Here is a 20,780-nt window from a genome sequence, read left to right as displayed (position 1 = left end):
CTTGAGCAAATTTTTTTAGTATATTTTATATATTTAAACTATTATGTCTATTTTTTTTTTTCTCCTTTATAAAATTTGACCTAAATCCTATCTAATTAGTTCAACCGTTAATTACCAATATTGACCAGACCAAACCCCTCACCAAATCGGTAACTAGTCCGATCCTGATAACACTATTTCAAATAATCATCATCAAACTTAGGTTTAACCACAAAGCCAAGAGGCTAGACCTCATCCCTCTCATTATCTTATCCAAAACAACTTAGTTGCAACGCGACATTAGCCTCTTTTCTTATTATATTCCTCAATAAGAGCCACCTCCAAAAAGAGATCAAATTCTATATTCCTTAATAAGAGCCACCTCCAAAAAGAGATCAAATTCGAAAGCCTCTGGTTGTCCCTTTTCCTTCTCCTTTTGGATGGTGTTGAATGGGATTAAAACCTCGGTTACCAGTGATGCATACTTCGCTACCTAACCCGTGAACCAAGAGGTAAGAACCTGAACCCTTCTCTTAGCATCTCTGCCAAATGAGCACATGAATCCCAACTGATCCAATACTCTCACCTTAACCAATGCCTATGTGCAGTTATCCTTGAAAATCAAAGTTGACGAAAAATTTAAACCTGCATGCTTAGTGCCATAATAGGCACATTAGAGAGGCAAGAGACCCTATGCAACTAACAAATACATCACAAACACATCTAAAATACTTCAAATTCCTGAACAAGTAGAACACTTTACAAAATTGCAAACCACACAACTCCCATCCAGATCTCCAGATGGCATTCTCGGATACATGGCAAGAACAAACTCCTTTTTCTATGTCTAGAAGTAGAAGCTGACTTTGGGAACCTTACCAATCAAAAGAAAGAACAAGAAAAAAAAGCTTCATGACCCTCTTGAATTGTTCAAGCTTGCCGCCTCTGCTGGGCCACATCCGTGGAGACTTCAAAGCCAGGTGGAATGAAGACAACATTATCCCACTTGGTCACATGGTTTTCCTGCAAATGCTTCCCTTGTTAGCATGGACTACATTAAAAGGTGTTATAACATTTGGGATGGCACCTATTCTACAAGTAGTATATTTTCCATAACTATAAGTGCTCTTTAACAGCTATTTTCTATGACGCACAGGATATGAACCATTCCTTTGCTTGAGCGGACAATGGCAAAAAGATGGATCATCTCCACCATTGGTCATTGATAGGGACAATGGAGACCAACATGTAGTAACACACACAATACCACATGTACTATAGTATAGATTCCGACAACATTTTTCAGAAAGGGAAAGGAAAACGAGAGAGAGAGAGAGAGAGAGAGAGAGAGATACCTTCATTCCTTTTATTATTTCTTCAAAAGCACAGACCTACATTGCGAAATATGGAGGACATTATGGAACAGTGTCTCTCTGTATTACGGAAAGTAAATATAGTCCCATGGACTATCAAGGAACCATAGCATCGCTGTCTGATGAAATGAGGAATAATGATAATGAGTGGGACCCACTGTTGAGATCATATCCTGTTCTGGTGGGTCACACTTCGTCACCATCCAATATTTCATCAGATGGTGATGACCAACATATGGTCTGCCAATAGTCCATCATTCCCTTTGTACTAAGGACAAAATTTCGGAAGAATCAAAAGATTCAGAATAAACCTGAATATCTCCTTTCATCAAAGGATTCAATCTTCTTTGATCTCGGGAGGCTCTAGAGAGAGACAACTCCAGATCCTCCTAAAAGAAACGAAAAAATGTTAAAGGGGTTAAGAATGAGTTTCTTGAGCAGAATCAGCAATAGGTATTTTACTTCCTATACCTTTCTGAAGAATACAGGACAATATCTCTTATCTCCGCTCCTCAATATCAAACTCTGAGACTGAAAAGCAGCACAGAAATAAGGTTGTTATAAAAAAGGAAAAAAATCAAACCAAAAAAGGAGGAACTGCGCTTCATTATTGTTTCTTTCTACTAGTTAAGTGCGCATTACACAATAATGACCTCAGAAGAAACAAAATTAAGGAACTTTTATACACAACTTTTGTCCAACAATAGAGAAACAATACTTTGAAGGCATTTTTGCGACCATCATGGTTGTTTTTTAGTCTAGTTTTTGCCTAGTCCAGAAGCACAAATGAGATTTATATTTTGCATGTGGAAAGAGACATAGGTCAGATAGAGACATCCGAACACAGGGAAAGAGATCAGAGTGAAACTGGGAAAACCCAGCACAGGGAAACGAAAATGGGCTTGTCTACCCTTAAGAAAAGGGGCTTTTGGTGCATCGTCTAGCCTTAATTTATTGGAATGAATGCCAAACTGTTGAGTTTCAATATCGATTAAGTACTAAGAATGAGGTTCTTGAGTTCAATAGAGCCACCTGATATTGAAAATGTTGGTGGAGAGATAAGGAAGTATATGGGAGGAAGAAGTCAATAAAAGCACTGAAGAGAGTGGTACGGTAGTGAATAAAAGAACTCCATAAGTATATGGAGATAAGGAAGTATATGGGAGAAAGGGTATCAGAGAGAAGTATGGGATTCAAAGGTTTATTGGGTATATATCTGGGTAAATATACCTTTCTATTTTGATAAATCCAAGGAATACTGATTGTCGCAATGGGTGATAAATGTAATAGATTGAGGCCAGCAGCATTAGATAAAGCCAGTGGATATCCTATTGTCTAGAGAAAGGTGGAGAGAATGGGAGGACAAGGAGTATTGAGGGGTTAGACAAAAGGGAGAACAGGGGATGATGACAAACAGGATAAGGGTAGAGAATACCAATTTTATTCAAGAAAGGGAAGGCAGGAGTTGGATGAATTAGTGGAGGAGAAATACTGCTCTGAAGATAATGATGACCAACTATTTGAAGATTCAGGGAGGGAGAAGGGATGAAAACAATGACATCCTGATGCTTAAACTGGAGGGATTTTATCACGATGCTCCCATAGTTACAACTTAAGAAATACGGGGTTTTTATATTAGCTTCAATACCCATTTCTATGCTTTATACCAAGTACCTTGAGGTTCAATATCATTTTATGAGAAAAGGTGCTCCATGATGAAGTTGATTTGGTTTATGTTTCTACTAGTGAATCCATAAAGATCTATTCAACAGGTTGACGGCAACTGTTAGGTTTGTGTAGTTTAGAGAGCAGCTCGGTATGTTGAGAATGGCAACCCATTGACATAGGTATTAGAAGTCAATTAGACTCCAAAAATTCAGACTTTACTATTCTACTGTTCATTCGAGTGTAGCTCGGCATGTTGAGAATGGCAACCCATTGTCATTTTGGTTTTTACACACATTCTAGTTTTTCTTGGGCTTGACTGCATCCTATGAGAGTACTGTTGGCACTTTGGATTATTCATAGAACTGTTGAAGTCTTTCTGTACCTCGAAGCCTATTGTATGTACAAGATAGTCGGGTATTGTGTATCAACAGCACTTCCTCCAAAACCATAACACCAGAACTAGTCTGAAAAAATTTATATACAACTACTCTGCTAGCAATTGTTCTGGCATTTAAGACAAATATTCTCCTATCATATTCCTATTCAGCTAGTTATTTTGAATAAGCTCAACTTGAATGGTCCTGATCCTAACCAATTTCTTGCTATTTCAGTTCATAGGACTCTTCTATTTCAGGGTAAAATATTGCATCAACCTTATACGTTCTCCTACTTATTCATCTTGATCCCTTGTATTTTGATAATTTGCAATAAACCTGAAACATCCACTAATGGATTTATCATGTCATGTATTATACCCTAGCAAATAATATGATTCATTTCTCACCATTCAGAATTTACTTATCTGCATACTCATATAAAGACAGTAAAAAATGACCAGAATGCTCCAAGATATACATTCAAAACTTTGAACTTTGCCATCTCATAGATATAAGAGTAACTAATTTTCTCCATGAACAAATGATAATGCACCGCTTAAGGTAAACACCCTACAACATTTGCATTATAGTAATAGGCCAAAGATATGAGAATGCGTGTGTGTGTGTGTGTGTGTGTGTGTGTGTGTGTGTGTGAGAAAGAGAGAGAGAGAGAGAGAGAGAGAGAGAGAGACCTTGTAGACTTCCAAAATACAACAAAAAAGATCAGACAAAAAAAAAATAGCTTCCACATGGCAGGATGGACCTTGAAGAACAAGAGAAATAACTGGAGGAAATTTCGAATCATCAAATGGAAAAAGTGCATGGCATGAGATTTCTGAGTTAACAACTTTCCTAGACCACTGAAAAAGAGAACCCAATGCTCATACTGTTGCGCATATATTTACCAAGAGAACACCACATCACATGATTTTGAGAAGGGTATCTGGATCAGACCTTGAAAACAGGGACTCCACAGAAATCCTGGGCAGGAACCCCCTCCTTTTTCTTCTCCTGCATACGAGAATTATTTTTCAACAATGAAATGAGATCCTTTACTTTCTGATTTAGGGCACACCAAGGAATATATTTTTAGTCCCAAAACAGAAATGAAACCCCCACAACAAAATTCTACAATAAGTAATATGGCACAAAAGAAAATGGAAACCATACAGTGAAGTTGCAATTTGTGAAAAATGCAACATTTGACAAGTTCAATATATGCTAATTCAGTTCAAAGGAATAAAAATTGTATTTTAGTTTCTTCTTCTAGTGACAAAACAGAATGGTAGGCTAGCCAATCACTTGTAAGGAATGGAAGGCACAAAATCCAACTTGAGGTAATCCAAGAAGGAACCCTCTTACAAAAAGGTTATATGGCTTCATTGCTGTGAGATATCTTTTGTAGAATTTTTCTATATCTTATATGAAATTGATTTTAACCAATGTTGTCAGATTCGCTTCGGAACCTACTTCAGTTTGGTCTAAACAATGAAGAAATTTGGTGCTTCGGCTTATCGGAGGGAAGACTTTGGTTTTTATTTTAAAATAAATATAAAAATATTTTTATAATTATGTAAAAAATTTAAAAATTAAAAAGCTAATAATTAATAATAAATAATTTTGTTAATACTTTGTTACTACTTATATGTGAAATGTGGATTATGATGATTCTCAAATGGGGCCGATGAGCTTGTGAAGGAAGAGGGAGGAGTGGAGAACGAACGGGAGAGTTGAAGACTTGAATGCTTGAAGGGTGAAGCAGATCGTAAAGTGGCTTATGAATTGAAAACCCAATATTTTTAACTTTTAAGTTTTAACTTTTAATTCTTAAAAATTAAAATGGCTTGAAATCATAGTATTTTAATGCTACCGGTTTTTTTTAATGCCCATGGAACATCATAGAATTACATGTTTACCCCTATCATCTTCGGCTAAATCCACATTCTTCAGCCAAATCAATTCAAATCTGGCCAAAGCGACCGAATCTAGCTGAATTACTAGGTTTTTTTCTTTGCTTTGCTTCGGCACAGAGGGAAAAACTGAAGGCTTCGGCCTCCTCGGCTGAAGCAAAGCAAACTTAACAACACTGATTTTAACATGTGAAATTTGAGGGAGCATTACATCCAAAATCCTAGAAAATATAATTTAATCAAACAGGTGTCATAATTCAGTTGGCTACCTTCATCACAAAGTCCCTTTTCTTATAATTTGTTTAAGCATGGAAGTGAAAAAATAAGTCAATGTATTAGACATGCCCTTTTTTTAAGGAAATCCACTTTATGAAAGGCAGTGCAAGTTCCTTGGAGAAGGTCACTGACTTTTTATCCCTTTTCATTGTTGAGATGGTTGATGACATTTCAAGAGATCTTTTGCTCCTACAAAATACTTCCTTTCATCATGTTTTAAGAGAGGCCGTTTTGTACCAAAGGCATTAGCAAATGTGGGTGTCAATTGTGAGAGTCCAGATATAGACGGTACACTTCACCTCAAATATTGTACCTACATGAGATTATTCATTTAATAAAATTTTCGTATAGATAAAAATGATTCTTGGAGAAAAAGATGGGGATAGGACACAGACCAAAAACCAAGTTTTCATTGAATAGAAAGTGAACATCTGAACATGAGAAACTTTATATTAGGGCTAATTTCGCATGCCGAACCAATAATCAGATTAGGCCATGATTTTAGTCATATAAACCGCTTATAATTATTGGGATGATTTTTTCCTTTTATCCTTGACAACAATTAGTGGAGTTATTTTCTCCTGAGAGAATAAGGGGTTTCTAAATGCTGTGAAATTTTCATGCACTCAATAAGCAATAACACTCCATTGAAGTTAGAGATTTGAACTACAAAACATCATACTAAAGCGAGCGCATCGTCAAAAACTCGGTAACTATTTCTTGCGTCAAACTTTCTTGGAAAACAATGCAAAACACTTGACAGATAGTAGAAGTAAGGTGGTCAAGAATTTATTTTAAAAGTGAAAAGCATGTGCACTATCACCGTAATCAACACTGCAGTGCATATCATGAACATTGATGAGGTAGGAATAGTGTTTTAAAAGTGCATGATGCGGACCCACTGCGATCAGGGTTCCGATGCCGCGATGCGGGTGCATCACCTCTAATGGAGCCAATAAATTTAAAAAGTACAAAAAATATAATAATGCATAAGAAAAAACATAAATGTGATTTATGTAAGGGTTATGTTAGGGTGCTCAGGCTATAGAGCATTTTATAATTGTACTCAACAAATTCTGGACACTTATATACCCTTGTTTTGTAATATAATAGTTTTTTAGAAAGGGTATGTTTGGTCATTACGAGGGGCATGACATGATCCACATGAGGTGTGATGTCACCCACATGGAGTATTAAATACCACTAGTGTGCTCCATATGAGTGATGTCACACCCCATATAGATGATGTCACACCTCTCTTAATGACCAAAAATACCCTTACATGGAGTATTAAATACCACTAGTGTGCTCCATATGAGTGATGTCACACCCCATATAGATGATGTCACACCTCTCTTAATGACCAAAAATACCCTTACTAAAAAAAATGCTCTATGTACAAAAGAAGAATATATAACTGTCTAAAATTTGTTTACAATTATAAAATGTTCTATAGTGTGAGCACCCTAACATAACACTTTATGTAATTATAGATATTTTTATATAAATATTAGCTATCTGAAACTCTGAGTAGTGTATTTTGTTCTAACTTCTTGCCTTTAATAGTTTAAATGTCTAACGCAAACAACATATAAAACAAAGCAATCGACTCCATCTCATAGAAAATATCCAAAGTTCTAAACTTTAAAGTTTAAACTCCAAAGAGAAAAAGACCAAAAGTTTATGACATAAAAAAGAAAAGGATAATCAACTGTCAATTCTCAATCGGTCAAGTCATCAAATACTTCAATTTCTTCTATCAATTCTTGTTGTCATATTTTCTTCTTTTCTTTGCTTTTCTTGGCTATCTTTGTATGCCTTAATCTCTCTTCCAATCTCATCGGTTGCTTGTGGTTCCCGGCAATGCCGGTTTAATCACCCTAGAGCTATATAAAATGGTTCTAATGTGTTTTTTTTTCTTTTTCTTTTTTCTTTTGTGGGTTTTTATTATGGGTGTATGTATGTGCATTTTATATACCCCCTAAACCCGTCCCCCTCTTCTCCACCCACGAGCACAGAGCACACATCACGCGCGATGCAATGCGGCCACATATGCGGGTCATGAACCGTTTATGAAAGCACATCACATTTTTCCACATATGCAGCCTGGAGAGAGGTGCTCCAGGATTGCATAACACATTATGCAGCCGCATTCTAAAACTATGGTAAGAAACATAGGCACATCAAATGAGTTCCCACAATGACCATAACATTTGAAAGAACAAGCATAACATGTCAGTATCCATGACGGAACTTAACTACTTTTGTCACTGATAGGCATCAATAAAATGCTTATAAAAATGGAATCAGTGGTTGTCTTTTACAATAAAAAATCAGCTAAAATAGTTATTAGTACTTCTGGACATCACAAATTTATATACTGACCTTAAGTGCATTCCTGAGCTGGGAATGATCAGGTATGAACCTGAAGGCAACTCCATCAACTTTAAGCTGGACTACCTGTTGAAACTTGAAGTCAGAAACCTAAATATATATAAAGGAAAATAGAAAAGAAAATCAACAGATAAAGTTTTAGAAGATCCAAATTAAGGTCTACTCAACTGTTATATATCTCACAGAATCTGAATGCGCAATCAACTCTTGCTCAAAACTTTCTCCAAATGTTATCAGAATATGTACTCTACTAGTTGTTATAGCTTTGCTATGAAAAAAACAAAAGTACAAAATACAACAGATCCTCAAGGGCACAAGTATAGAGGCCTAGCCTTTTGGACACTTCTTTTGCAATTTCAATAACTTAAACCAAATACAATACCTTACAAGCCAAATTTACAGCAACATAGACCTCATGGTGATGACAGGTTCACCTTTACATATACTTGAAAACAACACTTAACACCTCACTATGGGTCCTACACAAGTTCTCTTAAGGGCCATTTGGGTACCTGAAAATCTATTACAGTGAAACATATTACAAGGACATATGAGATTTAGGTACACTTCAATAGTAAGAAAATGAAAATAAACTACGCAATATTTCTTCAAAATACGTGAATCTATTACGCACAAAATGGCTGTGAAATCTATTATGCGCTTAACGAGTAATCTAACTATGCGCGTCTTTTACCCAAAAAAAATCCTCTATCTACCGCTCTTGTGCCCTTCCATTCTCCCTCTCTCCTGCGCACATCCATTTCTACATCCCTCTATCCCTAATTTGGGTTGTAGCGCTCATCTGAAACCATTAGCTCTTATATAAAAATAATAATAATAAAAATAATAAGTGGTAATCAATGAGAAATTATACAATACAATTATAATAAAAAATTTCACACAACATAATCCTTATAAGAAATTAGTAAAAGCTTAATTAAAATAAGATACCTCTTTAGTCTCCTCCAATGCCTAAAAATTTTCTACTGCAATTACCAAACCTTCTACTTTACTAATCAAACTTCTTTCCATTTTTTAACTTGTACCATAAAGATTTTGAATTCGGTATCATAAATTTATTGTTTATTCGAAATTATATAGAGATACATTTGAAAGACTTCTATAAAAAATAAATAAAAATAAGGCTTATCACAATAAAATCATGTTATTCCAATGACTTATCATGTTGAAACCAAAGTCTAATCATGTTAGAAGACATATGATTCCATGTAAGTGCCTAAGGTATGCAAAATAAATAGGAAATAGTGTCATGATGACTTTAGAATGGTACAAGTTATTATTAAAAAATATTTTTGGAATGGTGATGATGTTATTATTAGAAAATCTTTTTTGAATGGTGTGATGATGACTTTAATTCTGCATTTCAGTGGAATTTTGTGACAAAAAAGAAAGAAATGATAGTTTATAGGCAAGTGTGGGTAAAACGTTGGTAATGTATTTCCCATATTTCTTCCAGACATAGCCAAACAGTAGCAATGTATTTCCCAGGGTGCATCTAAATACTACCCAAACAGTAACAATCCATTTGTAGGTAATGTATTACGCCAGTAATATATTTCACAGACAATAATATATTTTCAGGTATCCAAACGACCCCTTAAAAGACACTTGGAGCTTGACAAATTACACGAATTACGCCACTTACTTGAAAATTTCAGCGACACAACTCTTCAGATAATACATCCAATCACATAAACCAAATTACAAGTCAAGGTCAATCCTGAAAAAACATACAATCAACCAAATATGTGCATCGAGGTCTCTTAAGCATGGAAAGCGAATAATAAAGCTCAAATTGCCTGGCTTGCTGCCACGGGACTTTAGTCACACACCATATCGATGCTCACTTTTGATAGCATAAGACAAGATAATGGGTCAATTCAATCCAGTTTTAGGGAAGCTAATGCATGCAAGGCTCTCTAAAAAAATTCTCTCTCAAATAGAACAAGAAATTCAAACGAGAGATTGATGTGAAATCACACATAAAAGAGAGATGGCACTGTGACATAGATGGCATGCAATGGAGTACTGTGTAGGATTTTGAGTCAAGCAAGTGGGAGTCAAAGTTTCGATATAGTTTTGGCATGTAAAATCAATGTTTGGAGATATGTAGGGACGCAAAAATATTGCTGTTATAAACTCAAAGATCTCAGAAAATAATCTCAAGAAATGCTCATGGAGATGATGGTAGAACTATGCCAAAATATGGAGTCATGCCAACACATCTAGACTTAAGTAGAGCATGGAAGCAAGTAAATCAATGACCATGGAAAGTTTTATACCTTGCTGTTTGGAGGAGTTTAATGCAGCAAGGAGAGGCCAAGAAGAGGGATGTTGGTTTATTTAGGAAGGCTTGGGTGCTTCACGCTCCATTGGACTCCATAGCTTGAACTCAAGAGAAGCAACAATGGGGGCTGTGCCACCTTTTCTCTCTATTTCTCTCTCTAATCTCAACGTGAGCCTCAAGGGGTGAGAATGAACTTAGATGAAAGAGATTAGGGTTTATGGTGTTATACATGTCCTAGTAGAGCGAGAGTATAGGAGCCTTAACCTAGATCTAGTGTGAGCCATTAATGTAGAGCATCTATGGTGTGAGATAGGCTTGATCCTAGCCTTACACGGTTACACCTAACATCAAGCTATCATGATGAGTGGTGTAGATTTTGCCACCTTATTCCCTTAAATCCAAATTCAATGTCCAAATTTCCCTCTTTATCTTTTGAATTTCAAATTCAAAATTCAAAATTCAAATAAAGCCATTTACACAAATGCCCATGGTCTTTGAATAAAGATGAGAGAGAGATCACTTGGTAGGAGCGTGCCCCTCCTTTTTCCATATTTTTCTAACTCTAGCTTCTCTAATTCAAAACAATACGCCTTTCTCTCTTACTATTGTAATTCACACGTGTTGTCATAACCCACCCACACATTTGTTCAATCAAAGAAACCAACATCTCATATGGTTAGAAAGATTGATTTCAATTGGACCCAAGTCCTTAAAATTGGGAAAAGATCATGATCTTAGTTGGCAACCACATGTGTCAAGGTCCTCACACATGTTATTAATATAAACTTCACCAAAATGCAAATAACATAAGCATCCAAGCTCCACCTTATACTCATGCCACCCATGTGATGATATCAGCCACATGGTGCTGACATGGAGCTGGCGTGGCATGGCCCCCACATGTGAAGCTAGGTAGTCATCACATGGAACCAAAAGAATCTTATAAATCGAATTTTACTCGAACAAAAAAAAATCTCAAAATTACCAAAAGTCATTCTCAATGTTCTCTCATCATTTCAATTCAATTTTGAATCCAATAAAATTGTTTTGAGGGGAATTAGATCCTTTAGGAAATGAAATTGGATAATCAGGCACTTTCTCTGGATTGCACATGTGCGTAGCTCTTTCCAGCGGATTAGGACTGAAAAGAGTGGCTTCTTATTTGCAAGTGTCCATGCACATGTGGTGATTCAGTTCGAGTTTAGGGATTTCGTTTATGTCCTCTTAAAGCCTAACCATCTCACACAGGGCTCCAAGAAATTCTCATAGGAAAACTCGAGCTACAGAAATTCTCATATCCATGACATTTATAACAGGCATACTCGTGCCATGGTTCTAATGATCATGAGGTATTTTCTCACCGACCCTTACTAGGGATAACCCTCGACCCTTTTGCCTTATCGTCCCTTATACACTCACCTCATGATCCAGGGTGTTGTGACTCTAAGGACACTAGATCCCATCTTACAAAGATCTGGCAAGTCATGGTGTTCTCATCCACTCCCACTGCATACAAGAATTATAAAAACTGGCGTCTTAAGGCCTTGAAAGGCCATAACCTCAACACAACTTAAACTTAATTCCTAATATACTATGTTACATTCACTCATCGATTTTCTTACCTGTCCTCACAATCACATTATTACTGGTGTGACAGAAAAAGAAAGAGATTATAATGATGTGCAAATATTCTGGTAAGACATCAAGAGCACATATAGGGGTCCTATGTCAACTTAATGGTGTTTTCAGTGTCCCCTTTCATAGTACAGAGAAATACAAAGATGCCAGCACGTTTGTGACCAAAATACCCCCTTCCATAGTATAGTGATGTCCAAAACTGTGACCATGGATGCATTATCAAAAATACCTTCAAATTTTACCTCTACCATGTTCCACATGAAGACATTATCGAACTCCAGCTTAAAGAGACCATTAAAGAGGTGGCTCTGAAGCTTCCTTCTATATTTCCCTTGGCTTTTTGTGATCAATAAGTTGCAAGAACCATCAATGGCAAAGAGCATCATCACCTCATGGTGGATGAGATCTAACCAGTGCCTTACTAATTATCATCCACTGCCTCAACAACAAAAGATTTGAACACAAGAATCTAAAAATAGAAAGGGGAATCTATACAGCAATGTGATCTGTTTTTAATGTAGCAGTTCAATTGGAGTTGGAATATATTCCAGCTGGTCTATCATCTTCAGAGGAATGCAGTTAGATACTCAATATGTATTTTCACAAATTTGCCTTCTTTTTTGAGTAATGTGCAAATGGTGCTAGTTTATGCTGTGCGTCAAAAAGGAAATAATGGTGAACCTCCATTTTCTATAGCAGTAAAACTAACTAGCCTTTCTCTTTAACACATTCTGGTGTCCAATGATTGATGCCTATAACATTTTCGTTTGGCTCATGATATCGTGCCTCTTTTGTAGAAGACATAAATACTTTTACTTTGTATTCTGCATGGAGCAAAAATAATAAATAAAATTTTTGTTAAGTTCATAAAAGTTTAGGCATTTCTTGAAAAATTAAGCAGTCTGGAAAACAAAGCATTACAGAAACGACCAAAGCAGAATAGGTTGTGAGTTCCGTGGAAGATGAAGATGAAAAGGGATCGCTGTAGGAATATGTGAACGTATCTAATAAGCTTGTTCACCCCGTAACAGATTTCTGGGGTGACATCATGTACCGACTAACTCCAAGAACAACACCAAAGACATCAAGACAGGTGAATGCCATTTAAAAGAGACTACCAACAAACGAGCTGTAAGGTCTAAACCTAGTTCCCTCATAGAAACCCTGTTAGCCGGAAGGGACTATCTATTATCTTGCTACTGGTGAGAGAAGCATTACAAATAAGATCCTCTGCATACTTGTGCTAAGGGCAAACATAACACATATGTCTTTCATAAGAAATAAAATGTTTAAGAAGGCCTCTGTCTTTCATATGAAAGAAAGCTTGAGCTGTCATTTGACAGTCCAAAATAACAATATTATCATCAATTTATCACCAAATCTAGCAGTATCATCAACATGCACAAGAACAATAAATATGACATTGATTATTGTGAAAGCAAATAGTGCAGACTAACTCTACTCCAATTTGCAGAATTTTTATTAAAAATCTAACTGAAGAATTAACTTCGAATTTCTCAAACATTGCTGGAAAATGTTGTTTGAGACTAATAAACAAGTCAAGAAAGATGCCTTGGTGGTGTCACATGAAAGCTTTCTCATGCAAATCACCAGTGAATGAATAAATTCTTAATACAAGCACAGATATATACTAGTTACTAAGGAACATTGCACTTATTAACTATAACAAGACCGATAGTTGTTCTCTTAACAACAGGCGCAAAGGTCTTCACATAACAATTTCAGCCTTTTGTGTAAACCCTTGGCAGTTCATAATCAACCTTGCTTAATAACTATCCACGAAATCATCTGTTCTGGCCATGATTTTGTAAACTCATTGGCATCTAGTAGCCCCTTTTACAAGAGGATAAACAAGATATGAAGCATGACTCTAATATAGAGAATCATAATATTCTTTCCTTACTACTAACAAGCCTAAGAAGATCCCTCATAGCATGTGGAGGATACTAAAGAACATTTCAAGGTTGCAAATAGAGGAAATTTTTATTTTGACAAGGTTACATAGGAATGGAACTTAGACTATGAAAACTAAGCCTCTGCCGTATTGACCCAAATCTGATTCCTAAGGTTGCAAATTGAGGAATTGGGAAGAAAAAAAATACAAGAATAAAGAATTAGACAAATCAGAGGAAAATATGTGATTTAGACTCCAGAATTGGCTTGCGTGGGTGAATTATTAACAAAAAAAAAAAAAAAAAGACAACTATGCTTACTTCAATAGAAAAAACTAAAGATATTCAACTTATTCGGCACCATTACCTAAAGTTGGTTGAGTCTATTTTAAGTGTGGTCGTGCAGATTGATTTGTGAAGGACCAATTTGCCCTATGCATGAAAAAGACCTAAGAGCAAGCTCTATGGGACTTAAAGAGGTGTGGCTTTGTGCAGGACCAATTTGCCCTATGCATGAAAAAGACCTTAGAGCAACCTCTATGGGACTTAAAGAGGTGTGGCATGTGTACCACATATTCTCCCCTTGGTTTGCTTTCTAGGCCTTGCCTCAGAGTCAAGAAACCCAGATGTTGGGCTCAATTTTGGCTTAATTTTTGATGCACTAACAGTTCAGGGTTTCAGGTTAACGCTTGTCGAAGTCGGTAGAAAAGCCCAGTCGTAGGTTTGTAGCAAAGGGGGTAAGGATACTTCTGTGTGGGGTCGACAACCATAAAGATCTGGGATAGGCTTCCTGTGTGAGGGTTGGAGACCTATGTGGCCAAGGGCCAAATCTTCAATAAACCAACCTTATGGCATGGATGCACGATAGCCACGACCGACATAGTTCTACATGTGCATGTGCTAAGAGAGGACAACTCATCCAGTGTTTTCTATTTCTTTATGTTTTATTTTTTTAGCAGACAGGAATTAAATTGAGGTTTATTTGGTCTTTTATTTATTTTTTTATTTTAGGGTATCTGTGTCTTTTTTATTGCAGAGAATTGCGGGGTAGGATTTAGGAGTGATGAGGGTTTCTTAAGGGGTAAGTTAGGGATTTAAGGTTCCTTCTATAAGTATACAAGTGTGAGCAAGGAAAAAAAGATAGAAAAGAAGAATTGACCTTTGGATCTTGTGAAAAGACTTTTTTGGTGTGGACTCCCTTGCACACTCAGAGAGAGGATAGATTCTCTCACCTTTTTTAATTTGTTTCTTTATCCCTCACTCTTACATCAAGTGGTATCAGAGCATTGAGAATTGTGCTGCATGAAGCCATAAAAAACATCTACTGATCCATTTTTGGAGTGCATGGATCAAATATTTGAAAGAGTCCAAAAAGATGTAGAAGAAAGCCTTGAAAAATTAATACACCAAGTGGTATCAAATCTTTAGAAGATCCATCCATCAAAATGCCACCAAAGCCCTCTCTTGCAATCATGGATATTGTGAATCAACAAATTAAGAAAGCATAAATCAAGTCATGAAGAATTGTCAAGTCTAGATTGGCAAACTTTGAGGAAAGATCGGCGCAGTCAATAATTTGTTGCAACAATTAGAAAGTACCCATCATCGAGAAGATAGTGCTCGTCATCCAGCAGATCTGACACCGAATCTCAACCTCGGGATCAATCGAGCTCCACAACCAACTCCAAGACTGATCTTGCCTATATCAATATTGAGGCAAGCACCACAAGCATGTAGGGTCCATGAGATCTCAGCTTCAAGGTCAATTTTCCAGAGTTTCATGGGAAGCTCCAAAGTGAGGGTTTTATTGACTTGTTGAATTTGGTTGAAAAATTCTTTCATTGAAATCAATTGCTGAAGGAGCTCAAAAGTGGAATCAAGATTATGCTTGATATCCTAAGGTTTCATTACAAGTTGCACATTAAGTGTTTATTATTTGGTTTATTGAAGTGGAAAAAGTACCACAGCGCACGCATGGTGGAACTCTATCACCAACTACTCAAAAGACCTCTGCAGGATCCCAACCTCAAAAGAATGCCGCAGTTTGGGTTGTTTTTATTTTATTATGTTATTTTTAGGAGATTGGAATTGGGTTTGGCGTTATTTGGCCTTTCAGTGTATTTGTGTTTTTTTCTTTAAACAATTTAGGAATAGAGTTGGAAATTCATTTTTTAGAACATGAATGACTAGGGTTTCTTATAGGCTAAGTTAGGCTTTTAAGGTTTCTTAATAAATACATAAGTGTGGTGAAGGAAAAGAGATAAACAAAAAGAATTGGTCTTTGGGTCTTTTGAAAAGACCTTTGAGGTGGATTCCCTTGCATACCCAAAGAGGTATATTCTCTCACCATTTGTCTTTTTTTTTTTGGTTCGTTTGTTTTCTTTCTCCCTATTTTGTGAATTAGAGGACAATGGAACTAAGATGATGCACAGGTCTGGGATGGACACCGTGCCTGGAATACACATGACTTGTCCTATGGGGAGTATTTTAATCGACAAGCAACCCTGTAGTACATTTGCATCTTGGTTGATATGATAGGCCAATCACGAGCCCCTGCATAGTGGCCAGTGAGTCATGGGTCTAATGGGTTAGTTTGAGGGGTAGAGAGTGAGTACAATACCCAGTTATAAGTTTTTGCGTCATCTCCATGGCATGCCCACTCTTTTAGGCCTGTTTCCCAACATATTATTTTTCTCAATAGTCACTCTAAAAATTGTGTTTTGTATGTTCTTAAAAGAAAGAAGAACATTTTTTAAATTTATGGTTTTGTTATATCCAGTGACTGATTTGGAATAAAATGTTTTTTCTTTGAAAATTATGGAAAAGGAATCAAATATATGATTTGGGGGGTTTAGGTGCATGTGAGCTTGCCATGTGGTACGTAACCCAATAGAGGATCACGTGGGCCCAATGGACATTGGTCTCCCAAGAATCCAAAGAGGATTAGAAGAGGAGCACATGGACCCCACTGGCCACGGGTCCCACATGAGTCCTGGATCTAGTTCAAAATAATTTAAAGCAACCCATATATTTGACATGCAAATTGTCCTAGTTCCAAATATCTTTCAAATCTAATTGAAGAGGAATGCACCATAATTCTCTATACATGGCAGTTGGATGTCCCAATTCACTAAGGAGATGCAAAATCAGGACCAACAAGTCCAAGAATGTGTTAAGCATTCCGTTTGACAAAAATACCCGTGTATTTATTAATTCTAGTTTCTTTAAAAGATCTTCTTGTTTTCAAGATTCCTTCAAGAACCTTCTCAGGTTTAGAGAATGTGGTAAGAAATTTTTTAAACTAGGATTCCTATTTAATGAAACAAAAATTCATTAGAAAGACTGTTTGAATCTCATTCCTCGAATTCTATGTGCCCTAGAATTGGAAGTAGTGTGGCATAAAACAACTGGGTATAAAGGTGTGATCTTCATCCTTGATTTGTGATGACTGACTCATGGGTGGATGGCAGAGATTTAAAGGTATCTGTCCACCCATAGATCTGCTATGAATGCATAGGTCTGAATTCAACTCATACCAAGAACAGTCTATATAAAGGCTCACCCAACTCTCCCAAAAGACACATTTGATTTTTGTGTGGAAGAACTAAGAAAGCTGGGATGTTGGGAGGAGGGTTTCCTAGGGTTTTACACCATTTTCATGAAGAGATGAGGACGCTTTCATGGCTGTATGCGGAGATGTAGGTGCTTCCAGGGCTGGTACATGGTGAAGAAAGGAAGTTAATCCTTCATGGGCTCCACGTGATAGCCGTGAGGTCTCTAGGGTTAATACCTTGGATAAATCATACGATATCATCTCCAAAGCATGCACAAAGTGAAGAGATGATGATTTTCAGTCACAACAGTCAACAAAGGAGGAGCAAAAGGTGGAGGCTCAAGGATGGTAATATTTAGCATAAGAAGAAGACAGAAAGAATTTTTCATGGGCCTGCATGCAACACACCGAGAAGGTATCCTCACGGCGTCAATGACTTGGGTATTAATCTCCATATTATCCCAGATCCAAGAACACATAGAAGGGATTTTCATAGGTTTGTCGATGTGTAATAAAGGGGGAAAGGATTTCCCAAGTGTTGCTGCAAAATCAGGTAGAGAAAAGTGTTCTCTACAGGCTGTTCAAGGTACGCGTGTAGGTACAAAAGTTTCTCTACAGGCTACTGTGCTTGTGTGATAGAGAAAGGCATCCTCTATGAGTTGAAGATGGAAAGATGATCTTCAACGGCTGCTATAATTAGGAGAAAGATCGGAAAGTTCATAAGATGCACAAGTCGTAGACGATCGAGTTCTTTGATAGGCTGAATGTGCATGAGGAAAGAGAAACATTAGAGATGAGGAGAAACCATAAAAGAAAGAGAAACTCCATAAGCCATGGCCCGCAATGTTCTCAAGTTGATTATGAGTTTAACCAGAAAACTTTGCCATGAATTGGAGTGCTATCAATATGTGGAGATCCATCGTGGGGTTAACTAAGTCCCAGAGAGTAAGCCTAGGCAACTCAAACATGTATGTTTTTCTTTGTTGTTTTTGTCGTCGGCTTTGTGCATGTTCATTAAAATGTGGCAGCAAACGGATCCTAAGGTATTGTCTTTATTTTGTTTTGTAATTCTTGATGTTGTAAAGATGTATGTAAGTGTGTGGCAGAACATATACAGTGGGCTTGCCTATACGAGCAATAAAAGTAACTAACAATCTTATGATATTATATAAATGGCATGCACCACTACAGCTTCTCAAAGAAGACCCTCCACTCCCTAAAGAGACCCTTATTAAATCACCAAAAAACAATTCACAGAAAATCATATCAATTTTATCTCCAAAAGATGAGTTTTAAAACATATGATGGTTTCATGAAATATAGGACAGACAGGGAATGCAACCAAAGAGTATTATGAAAGTTCTTCCCCAACACTACAATCTTAAGCAAGGGTTTGGATTGAATGGCAATAATAGAGATACAAATGAATTATTGAAAATAAATATTATTCTAAATCATTAACTATCAGTACCCAAAAACCCTATATCCTTTGAATAATGTTCTATCTAGGTCCAAATGAGCTTAAAAAAGAACCAAGTTTTTTGTCATGAAGAGACCACAATCCCTCAAGAACTTAAAGTGGTGCCACTACCCAATAGTACGATTGCAAGTTTGAGATATGCACCACATGCATGAGGATGTGAGATTGACTTCGCATAGAAGCCTGACAAATACAAACATGTCATTTGAAGTATTGAGGTTTGGTCATTTTGCCAGATTTCAATATATGAGAGCAGAAAATCTACACTTCGATAACTATAGCTCCAATACCACATAAACTAACCACAAGTTATTAATTTTGTGGTTACTTTGATGTGATTAAACTTTTTTAGGTCCATACAGAGATATAGGGTCGAAGAATGAGTAATATTCTCTTTGACTAACATCAATGAACAAAGGAACAATGAGGTCCCTAATACAAACCGTCGTGCGAATTCAAGTACATATAATTTTGCAATAAGCAAATTTATGGAGAACAATAGAAGGGTTTCTATATTAGTAACAAACGTATATGATTGTAATTAGTCCAACTCAAATGAGTAGTGACCTAGTTCTAGAACAAAACTGTGTGGAAAACAATCATTGCAGATAAAATAATTAAATAAGATCACCCAAAAAAGATTTGTTTCGTAACCTTGCCTAGTTTTTTTTGGGTAAGTACCTTTCCTAGTTCAATTTCTAGAACTTCATTTAATTAAAGTATATGGTTTTTGTTAAAAGCAAAAATAATTTTGATTGCATCAGGTGCAAAATATTTCTAGCTTAACCTCATACAAGATTAACAATAAGAAGTCCAGAGTTGTAACTAGAAAATAAAAAAAGTCAAATGAAAAGTGAAAATTTTTACCTTATTCAAAGCAACAGAAACAACCTTCGACCCGTGTCTCATGCCAGGGTCCATGGATTTCATCTACAATTACCCAAAAAAACACATGATTTAGACTTCAGTAAATATTACAGCATGCCAATATCTTTTACATATTTAAAAATAATAACTCAATATTTCCTTTAAACACAACCCAAGCATGAATCATAGTTCTGGGAAAGATTTTCAGGATGCCCAGAATGGGTCTCTGCATAACGACCAAAAAATCACAGTGAAATAACCTGTTGAAGTAGGGTCTCTGCATCCTCTTCTTTGAAACAAAAAAGCCCAAGAGACTTGCCAGTTCTCGAACCAGATATTAAAACGAATTCTTTATCTGAATTGCTCAAACAATACACAGGAATGCCAGCAAGCCTCTCTTCAATGGCTTCAGGGCTCAAAGCCAGACTCATTGCAGAAATGGTTTCATTGATGGGTCTATTTTGTCCTGAAACACGAGCCCAAACTGGATTTTGGCTAGAACCAACTTCAGAAGATGGTCCAGAAAAGAGAGAGGCCCCATTTTTAATGGCTTGTTTTGCTCTGTCCCCAACTGATTCAGCTGCGACTTTGAAGTGGGTTTTCAATTCTGCTCCGTTGATGTGGAAATGGGGAAGAGGGAGTTTCAGTGAAGAGGAGCAGTGAGTTAGGAAGCCATTCCAGTGTTGTTTTAAGCAATGAAGGTCTGGTAATTTGGGTAATGAAGGTAGAGGAGGTTGAAGAGAAGTGGGTGTGGAGGTGTTTGAGGATGATGACTGGTCTCGATTGGGCGACTGCATTTTAGTGCAAGAAATGAGAGAGAAAGAGAGAGCAATTTGCTCTGAAAAATTGTATCAGAGAGAGCAATTTGTTTGAAATTTTGTATGAGAGAAAAAAAAATTGTACGAGAGAGAAAGAGAGAAAATTTGTATGAGAGGGAAAGAGAGCAATTTCTTTGTCCGAGAGAGAGAGAGAGCAATTTTCTCTGAAATTTGTCAGAGAGAGACAGAGAGAGAAAGCAATTTTCTCTGAAAAATAGTATGTTAA

The 20,780-nt window shown here is 36.6% G+C and overlaps 1 protein-coding gene across 1 annotated transcript; it reads right to left on the bottom strand.

The window, feature by feature from the left end:
• Positions 1 to 686: 686 nt before the first annotated feature.
• On the bottom strand, positions 687 to 20,740 carry TIC22-III (Tic22-like family protein). The gene is made up of 8 exons (XM_006848396.4): positions 19,997 to 20,740; positions 19,737 to 19,799; positions 7,969 to 8,043; positions 4,352 to 4,408; positions 1,824 to 1,883; positions 1,664 to 1,741; positions 1,335 to 1,370; positions 687 to 1,002 (listed from the first exon to the last, which is right to left on the bottom strand). The coding sequence occupies exons 1-8, from the start codon at positions 20,531 to 20,533 to the stop codon at positions 910 to 912; spliced, it is 999 nt and encodes a 332-aa protein (XP_006848459.1). The 5' UTR covers positions 20,534 to 20,740; the 3' UTR covers positions 687 to 909.
• Between the last annotated feature and the right edge of the window lie 40 nt (positions 20,741 to 20,780).

This window comes from Amborella trichopoda, chromosome 6 (genome assembly GCF_054954075.1).
Source record: "Amborella trichopoda isolate Santa Cruz 75 chromosome 6, AtrichopodaSantaCruz75HAP2 v2.0, whole genome shotgun sequence".
In the NCBI taxonomy this organism is placed as follows: Eukaryota; Viridiplantae; Streptophyta; class Magnoliopsida; order Amborellales; family Amborellaceae; genus Amborella; species Amborella trichopoda.
This window is presented reverse-complemented; position numbering and strand designations above follow the sequence as displayed.

What these genes read in the sequence shown, in the direction of transcription:
- TIC22-III (XM_006848396.4), bottom strand. Translation starts at nt 20,533, where the DNA reads ATGCAGTCGCCCAATCGAGACCAGTCATCATCCTCAAACACCTCCACA. An exon ending in TTTCTGTTGCTTTGAATAAG is followed by an intron (nt 8,044 to 19,736) that starts GTAAAAATTTTC and finishes AAGTTTCAACAG; the next exon opens with GTAGTCCAGCTTAAAGTTGA. An exon ending in GTGGAGTCCCTGTTTTCAAG is followed by an intron (nt 1,884 to 4,351) that starts GTCTGATCCAGA and finishes GCTGCTTTTCAG; the next exon opens with TCTCAGAGTTTGATATTGAG.